At 43.3% G+C, this 9,557-nt stretch overlaps 1 protein-coding gene across 1 annotated transcript; it reads left to right on the top strand.

Annotated features, from left to right (window-relative positions):
* Window positions 1–6,826: 6,826 nt before the first annotated feature.
* LOC145406360 (uncharacterized) lies at window positions 6,827–9,100 on the top strand. The gene is made up of 3 exons (XM_080277520.1): window positions 6,827–6,837; window positions 7,564–7,944; window positions 8,183–9,100. Exons 1-3 carry the CDS (start codon window positions 6,832–6,834, stop codon window positions 8,915–8,917), a joined length of 1,122 nt encoding a protein of 373 aa, XP_080133646.1. The 5' UTR covers window positions 6,827–6,831; the 3' UTR covers window positions 8,918–9,100.
* Window positions 9,101–9,557: the final 457 nt, after the last annotated feature.

Here is a 9,557-nt window from a genome sequence, read left to right as displayed (position 1 = left end):
TTAAAGGTTATGCTGACAGAAATGCTTATAAACGTAAAATCTCCTCAGAATTCAGAGATCTTGTGTCTCCTTTTTCAAGTCCAAGTTTATGATGTCCACAACAGATAACTTAACACAACGGATTATGAGTTTCTCTTTGAGAATACCAACGGATTTACAACCCACAATCACTCCAACTGAGAAGAGCACATTATCACTCTCATTCTTGCTACCAAACACTCTCACCATCGACCACTCTCTCTCTCACCACCTAACACTCACTCTCACCACCTATCACTCACTCGCACCACCTACCACTCACCCTCACCACCTACCACTCACTCTCATCATCGGCGACTCACTCTCACCACCTATCACTCACTTTCACCACCTGTCACTCACTCACCACCTATCACTCAATCTACCTGTCCCTCACTCTCACCAACAGCCACTAATTTTCATCGCCTACCACTCAACCTTACTACTCACCATTCTCATCATCTACCCCGTTTACAGCCAACCAGTCCCTATAATTCCTGTTACCCGTCTTCCTATAATTGCATGCCGATATCCAGAACAGAGCTAAAGTCCGTTATAGTACTGAATGAGTAAAATAATCATGTCTGCTCCAGTTCCTAACACTACGCCGAACTGAATATGGCTGATAAATTAATCCTTCATCACACAGGTAAACACCATACCCCGTTTTACTCTGACTTGGCCTAAAATTACCATCTCTCCATACAGAATCCTGAGTTGTAAGAAGACATGAGCACTAAAATACAATGCTAGCCACCAAGAAGGGCTAAGGAAAGGATGAAGGGCCCAAGTATTGCCATATTCTGACACTGAGCTAAGCTAAATATGCTACAAAGGGACAAAAATTTCAATCAAGCTAAGGTAAACCGACTTTAGCTCCCCATATGAAAGACCAGTGTGTTATCAGCCATTCCGTAACACATTTCAAAACGCTTTAAGTCGTTAAGTACGACAATGACGCTCAAGAGATTCCATTTGTCTACAGCATTTTTTCTTCTAATTTGTGTATTAGTAAATCATATGTATGAAATCTTATTGTACGATAAATCTTTAGCTACTGCACTTCATATCTGCCGTGAAGCAGAAAATGTTGCAACATATCCCCAGTTTTGTACATAACAGTTATCGTCTAATCTATTATGCAGTCATTTCAATAGGTCATGCATCTTTACGGGTGATCGTTGGTTTCGTGGTGAGTGTTATTGCTCTTGGCGGTATTTTCATAAGGGAAATATTTCTGAATGTACATTTTATTTCCTAAAAACGTCATATAAAGTTCCTTATATGAGCTGTATAGTTAAAAACAGCAGGCATATAAAGACAAGTTAATTTGCTGGCAAATATTTTCAAACGTTTCTTCCGCTAATTCATGTGTGTAAAGACGAGTGTGCAGTGATGCCTGGAGCACGTCACATGCATTGTAAGAGTAAAATGTAGTGGGAGCAGGTGGCTTGGAGGTGTCTGGCTCTACACACAGAAAGTCGTAATTCAGGTAGAGACCGAAAGTTCAGCGTTATATAATACGACTATAATATTTTCTTTGTGTGACGCCTACATTCCATCGTAAAATGTTAATTCTCGTGAGGTCGAAGATTTTCTTCTAGTATCAAAAAATATACCTTTAAATTTTTAAGCGCAATCTTTCTCTCTCTTTTTTTTTTTTTTTTTTTTCCAATGTTAGTTTCTCCCATGAACTCGCATTATCTGACTGTAGTCTGATATATGAAGCCAAGTTTACAAGACCTAACACACGATTACCACGGCCTGAAAGTACTGTAACTGAAATATCTGGAGCAGGAACGTCGCGTAACCTAAGAGATGGTAAACCTGTTTCGTGTGATAAGCAAACTGGTTCTGTACTGCTTCGCTGTCAGAAAGGGAAAAAATTACATAAGACGACTGTGCTAGTCGCCGCCAGGGGGCCGAGAGATACATATATAAGTAGCACAGACCAGGATCTCCTTACACATCATCATGAAGGTGAGTTGCAAGTAATAACTCTCACGAATAGTAAATAGATTAAAATACTTATTCAGAATGCGTATTACCAATCTTTTCTATCGTTAATATATTGTATTGCCTGCATGCAGGTGTATCATCCACACCTGCCCATTGTGTTATATGTGCTCTGTACGAGTAATATCAAAAGTATCATTTATCATACTTTAAAATAACGCATGACTGCAACACAACAGTGCCAAAAATGCACTCTTTCGAAAGCATTATCATATATAACACAGTTCCGCTACATAGTTAATTCTTATTCACTTCTCCGGGAAGACTATAAATTTAATAACTTGTCTCCCGCACAGGTGTTCTTGGTAGTGTTGGGTGTGTGTATGTTGGTGGGTGTCGTCTCGTGTGAGGAGAAGGAGGACCCTGCCACCTCCCTCGAGGCCAAGGCGGACTCCGACCCCTCCGACCTCCAACCAGAGGAGTCCCGACAAATCCACATCAAAGTCCAGCCTCAGACACCGCTCGAGACACACTCAGGGTCCGAGATCACCGAGGGCGAACTCTCCACTGCTTCAACCCACGAAGACGCCAGTTTCCACCTCGACTCTCGAGGCAGCGTCACCATCCTCCAGGGGGCCACTCCTAACGACGACATCATCCACACTCACCAAGAACTCAGCAATAAATTTCAGGAAGCCATTGACAAGTCTCACCTGACCTACAGTGCCAATGCTGAGCCAGACTTGGTAAGTACTCTCCCGTGTTTCCAGATAAGTGTTCTACCACGAGCTATATCAAGATAATCTTCGAGGGGCTTAGCTTGGAGGCACACTATTCTCACCTTGCTTTAAAGTTACACTAAAGCCTACACAATAAAATATTCTATCCAAAAGTCTAACTTCCGCAAAAGCTCCTCATAATATGAGTGTTAAAAATTTACTTCCTAGACCATATCAGTTATTTCAAGAGTAGTTCCTTTCACCAGTATCCTCTCTTCCACAGTATTCCCACGCGCCCTACCAGTGGGCCTATGAGGTGATGGGCCCGTACTCGGGTAACTACCAGAGCCGAGTGGAGAACCGCCAGCCCGATGGTGTGGTCCGGGGAAGATATTCCTTAGTTGAGCCCGACGGTTCCCTCCGTGTCGTCACATACATCGCTCACCCCGAGGACGGATTCCAGGCCACCGTACACAACGAACCCACGCCTGACTACGTTGTCACTGTCCCCATAACCACCTCCGAGATCATCGACCAACGTCACCCCACCACAACCTTCACTCACCAGCAACTCCAGTCGCAGACAGAGCAATACAACCAGCCGCAAACACGCCCCTCTCTCACCCTCAACACTCAAAATTTCAACACACGCATCAACCAGCAACAAGACCAACATCTCCAGTACAGCCAGCCCCAACGTCAGTTCACCCTAGACACTGGCCGCACCACCAACACACGCCAACAATCAAACACCAACCAGCAACAGCAGTTCTGGATGCAACACCCACTCTATGCTCAACTCAACACTCAGCAAAACCAACACTCCACCACCGCCACCCAGCACCGTCTCACTCCTTCCTCCCAGATCGTTCCCTCGCACTTCCAACAGGCTCAGCACAAAGTTAGGCCGGTTCTTTATCGACAAGTGACCAACATGGCCTAACCTCAGCACCGCACCTCAGGCAGCCACACATCAGCACCGACTTAGAGCACAAGACGTCATGATTGACACTAGGGTTGTCGTGCTGCCTAACCCGGTCTCAGCACCCACTGCACAGCCCACAGGTCAACATGGCAGCTCGTCGTGATGTAAACTGTGGTTATCTTGCAGTGATGTAGTTCAATGCAATATGCAAAAATAATAAAAAACAAGTCCATTGAACAAACAGACTCTCTTCAATCTATACTTCCCCCAGAGAATTTCTAGTGAAGATTATTTCATGCAGTGTATCTATCTTTTGACTCAACTGTTCTATAATCTTATTATACAAGGAACCTAATCCTAAGCCTTCATTTTAAGCAATGTTTGGTTCAGTAGCTGTGAGTGACGTCTTGAATACTCTGAGCTAGCCCTACAAACCAGTGGTTGGTGACCCGTATTTTCACTAGAATATCATGTGAACACACTGTTCTGAGTATTTGTAAATATACGTCACCTTTGGACGCGTAATTTTATAAGGCTGAAATTCACATCATGCTCCACAATGGAAGTGACCGCCTCGACTGTTACTAAAGCCTGATATATAAAACGGAAAGTAAAAAGGCGATCATGGCTTGCCAATCAACTCCTCCATTTATGTGCCTGGACAAGAGGTAACACAAATCAAATTACCCACCTAAACTTGATACAAACCCCGTTGCAAACGTTGAAAATCCAGATTCTCATGAAAATAATACTGTAATGAAACTCTAAGGCATCAACACGCCAAGTTCTACAAGTGAGCATATAACTACCTTCCAGGAGGACCAAGATGTCAAGGAAGGGAACCAGTATGATATTTTGGGGGGATTCTAAGTGGAAACATACAAATGAACACTATTAACTGCAAACACCATTTCATTTTCAGAGAATTCAGGTATTTATTCAGGATGGTGAGCGGCAATCTAAAGTATAGGGCAAATGTAAAGGTAAGAGTGGGAGCAGACGCCTTGAAGCGCTTAGCCGTGGTGTTCATCTCCGTAACGTTGGTCTTTGGCCCTGTGGCGGTTTTTTTACCTACTATCCTGGGATACAAGGCCGCTATGTCATCCAGGTTACCTCAGTTACCTTCCTTAGGTGTTACCCTTGGCACTCATTTTACCTTCCATCCCACAAAGGGTGGATGGATATCTGAGTCGCGTGACTCCAACTGCCCGTAACAGTATTAGAACTCTGGCGCTAACGGGCCGCAAGCTTTGCACACAGCTATGCTAACCAACCAGCCACCGGGCCGAGTGGAAGTATTACTCACTTTTCGGGGATGAGGTAAGCCCCGTCCACTGAGATTCTGTATCATTACCTAATCTCTGGCTAAGCATACCTAGCTAGAAAGACTTTGGGTACATTTTACGCAGTACTGGTTGCAAGTGCTGAAAATTTTCCATCTTGTCCATTGTTTATACTCATTGCCTTTGCAGTTTACGTACAATATAATACCACATACGCTGGAAATGGATCGGAAATATTCGTTTTAAGGCGGAGTCAAGAATATTACGCACACTATAATCACCAAGGCCTTCGTCGACAAGCTCACTCTCGGCAAATTAGACCTTTCTGGAATAAACTGTAATTTAAAGATGATCGTTCTGACTATGAGAGAATTAACGGATAGCATATTAGAGCTCTTAGTCTCATTTGATTCACTCTAAGCTGAATAAAACTCTGGCTCTAGGTGGAATAGGTATAAGATAACAGAGTAGACGCGAGCATGAGAGGGGCGATGACACTAGCAATGACGACGGGGGATGAGACTGTTGCTGCGATACAGGAATATGTCGTGGTAACCAGAGAAGATATTTTTCCACAGTATTGATGAAAAAGTGTCCTATGTGAGAGTCGAAATATTATACATAACGTGAACAGCAGTGTTATCTTTCCAAAAACTGGGGATTTTTCGTAACTGGCTTTTTACTTTTTTAATTGAGAGAGAGAGAGAGAGAGAGAATCCTACTTTTATGTCTTCTTGATAAACATACTAGGAATTTATCGGTACACATAAAACAATTAAATGTTTGTGAGGGTTTCTGCTGATATTATAAATAACAAAAAAAAAAAACGAGAATCACACACACACACACACACACACACACTTATAAATACAAATACAAAAGAGGCTGTAGTGACTTAGTGATTAACATACTAGTCATGTTGTGCGTATGTCTGAGTCTGGGATGCGAACCCAAGCTGCAGTGGACTTAAACTAGGCGTTGGTGATATGCCTCCACATATGTTCGCGCCTGTTTGTTTAACTAACGACATAGGCATAAACATATCCGTTACAACACTTCGATTTTCACGTGCACCGCTCTTCCTGCAGACACCACTTCCCATATCAAGTTGCCAGCTTGGGGAAAGATTCTGGCTATTAGTTTCCCTTCTTCTTGCATCCTTCCCCCATTAAGGTGGGCACGTAATACCCGTCTGGCAGCAAACTCACCCATTTTCTGTTAACTCTCTAATACAAGAGTAAATCGATACTCCCAGTCCTTCATGTATGCTACAGGTCAGCTCTGGAACTGACTTCCTTAGTCTGCATTTTCTTCTGCCTATGACCTCAAGTCTTTTACACTCAATGTATCCAGGCATCTCGAAGTCAGCGGATCTTGAATTTGGCTCTCTTATTTTTTTCCCTTGAAGGGAACGATGTTGCTGCCTTCTAGCCTTTGGTTCCATCTGCTTTGCATAAAAAAAAAAAAAAAAAAAGACGTGGGAAGCGAGAAGTGAATCTAGGAGCAGGATTTAAATGTATTATTCGTAACAAGCAGATATCTCTCAATTCCGAACGTGCTTAATTCGAACGTACATTACATGCAAGTGATACATTTATAACTACCAATAATTTCAACCCAGAAACTCAGTATAAGACGAGCATTAAGTACCTATCTCGCAGCAGGAGTTCAGTTGTCTGCAGATGACTGTTTATAAAGTATCGGTATCTACTGATGAAAGCATAAAAGACACACTGATAAATTCGAAGCAAGAAGCGCAAATGACTACACAACATGGCCCAGCAACACAGACGTTTTCCCAGGCTTCTATGCGCGGGACAAGGTTGGTTCCGGTGTGACTTGTCTGCGTAACCAGCCTGATTTGATGGGTATATAAGCCTCGCCCAACACACATCTGTGCCTTCTTCCCCTTCTGCCACCACACGCCGACATGAAAGTGAGTAACAAGAGCTACACACCTCCACCATAAGCTATATTCAGAGTAATGGTATAATATTTTGAAAGGAAATTATTTTGTATACTTTTACCTCTCGGCTTATATTGCTATCAGTTTTCCCTAATGCAGTACGCGGTGTTGTTTTGCTAATCGGGATAACATTTAAACCCTTTATTTCTCAGATGTTTTCTCTCTTCAGTAATATCGGTTAATATTGGTCGGCGGTAGGGCACTAAAACTCTCTTGTCATGGCAAAATGTAGGCTAATGCCCTGACAGTAGATAATTGTACTAACCCGTTGGTAGTACAGATAAATTACCAAGTGTACCCTTGCTTGAGAAAGTGGTCATATCATAGGATTCGGAGAAGAATAATATTTTCAATTGTGTATGCAGAACGTTAAGTATGCAAAAGCCGGGTTTTCAAATATAAACTTTTATCATCAGTCAGTAACCATTTCCCCTTTAAGAGGTCTGAGTGCCTTGTCATGGCCTCATTCACAGCCTGGGGTAGCCTACATATCAGCGCTGCTCCCGTGTGGATGCTGACTGAAGAGCCAGGGAATCAACCGTCTTTGCAGTAGCCTAATCCCCTAAGTGTAGATATTATATAACCAGCGAAATTTTACAAAAACCTCAACTGGAATAATGCTTCTGTCAGATAGTTATACTTTTTTCACGATGTATTCAAACACTATGCAGATGCTAAGCTTCCTGACTGTACCAGGTCGTGACCGCACTGCTGGCCGTCTCTCTGCTGCTGGGGGCCGTTACCAGTCTGCCGCAGGAAGGTGAGGACACTTCCATCGAAGTGGAGGCAGAGATATCTAGCCATCAAACCAAGACAGGCCACCGTCTTGAGATCCAGGTCGAGGCCGAGGCACCGTCCCAGACACAAACACAGACCCAGCTCATTATTGGCCAACTCCCCTCTGCCATTGGCCGTACATATGCCAGCATCCATAGCGATACCCGAGGCGAAGTCAGCACAGTGAAAGGTGCCGCACCGGAGGGCAGTCTCAACATCCAGCCCAAGATGAGAGAGAGTTTCCTGGACACTAAACAGAAAACTCAGTTTCCCTTCAACTCTGGTTTCGACAGCAGGATGGTAAGTGTTTTCCACTTCTACATGTCAGACACTAAAATTCTGGCACCATTAACATTAAACAACCACAATTGTACTGAATTATTGCTAAGACTGCTGAATCGTTATATATATATATATATATATATATATATATATATATATATATATATATAGATAGATAGATAGATAGATAGATAGATAGATAGATAGATAGAGTGACATAATTCCATTTACTAAATATACACACACTCCCCACCAGTTGCCCTACCCGATGATGGTCCCTTCAGCACGCGAATACCAGACACAGATCGTGGGCCGCCAACAGGGCAGTTTAGTCCAGGGAGTATACTCACTAATCCAGCCCCCAAATCCCCGTGGTATCTTCATCGCTCACCCTTACGACGGATTCCAGACCACCACCTATAACCATCCCATCCCTCGCCAACCCGTCACCACCTCCGAAAGCAGCGTTCAAACCTACACAGGCCTCGCTCCCACCAGTACCTCCACCGACAAGAACACTGACACTAACATCATTCGCAGCCAACGACCTACCACCACCTCTGTGGTACAACAACAACAATCACAGCAGCAACAGTACAACCAGCTGCAAAAACGCCCTTCACTAACATTCAGTACTCAAACTGCCAACTCACGCATCAACCAGCAAGAGACCCAGCCTCGCCAGTACAGTCAGCCCCAAGCCCAGTTCACGACAGACTCAGCTCGCACCACCAGCACACGTCAACAGTCAAATACAAACCAACACCAGTTCACCCCAGACACAGCCCGCACCACCAACGTACGTCAACAGTTGAGCACCAACCAACAACACCAATTCGGGATTCAACACCCACTCTATGCTCAGCTCAACACTCAGCAAAACCAACCCTTCACCATCGTCGCCCAGCACCACCTCATGCCCTCGTCCTTCCAGCAAGCTCAAAACGAAGTCAGGCCGGTTATTCTTCGTCAGGTGAACAACATGGCCTAACCAGCAAGGTACCTCATGCAACCTACCACTAGCACGGACTCGGAGTACAAGACCGCCTTCGTGTCACTCGTGCTGCCATGCTGTTCAATCTTGCCTCACCACCCAGTGCACCGGACACAGCCCAACACTGCAACATGTCGAACCGCCTTGCTCCTATATAGCCGTAGCTGTATGCAGTATGAAAACAAACAAATACAACAATGATGGAATTACTATATATGATAATTTTCTTATTCCAAGAATCATTCAGCCATTTGCTAAAAATTTTGTTTTCTGTAATTTCATATTCAGTAAAATATACTATCAAATACGACGTTAAAGAACGTCTCCCTCTGCCCAGCCAAACATCCTTCCTCTAACCATAAGAAAGTATTTTGAGTATTGCATTTTCCTTTGTCAATAACATCATTTCCAAGTGAAATCGGAGCGGTAAAAAATATTTCTTTCCAAAACACATTATATATATATATATATATATATATATATATATATATATATATATATATATATATATATATATATATTAAACGCAGGGTTCGGTTTCAGGAAACTGCTAAATAATCTCCGATGCATACTCAGCACCACACCTGGAATGATATTCTCCAAAGTTCAGCAAGAAATCCTTAGGTGAACACAGGAT

Source organism: Coenobita brevimanus, chromosome 70, assembly GCF_032717465.1.
Source record: "Coenobita brevimanus isolate Jiangsu-jjx chromosome 70, ASM3271746v2, whole genome shotgun sequence".
Classification (NCBI taxonomy): domain Eukaryota; kingdom Metazoa; phylum Arthropoda; class Malacostraca; order Decapoda; family Coenobitidae; genus Coenobita; species Coenobita brevimanus.
Note: the sequence above shows the minus strand (reverse complement) of the source record. Positions and strands in the feature narration are given on the sequence as shown.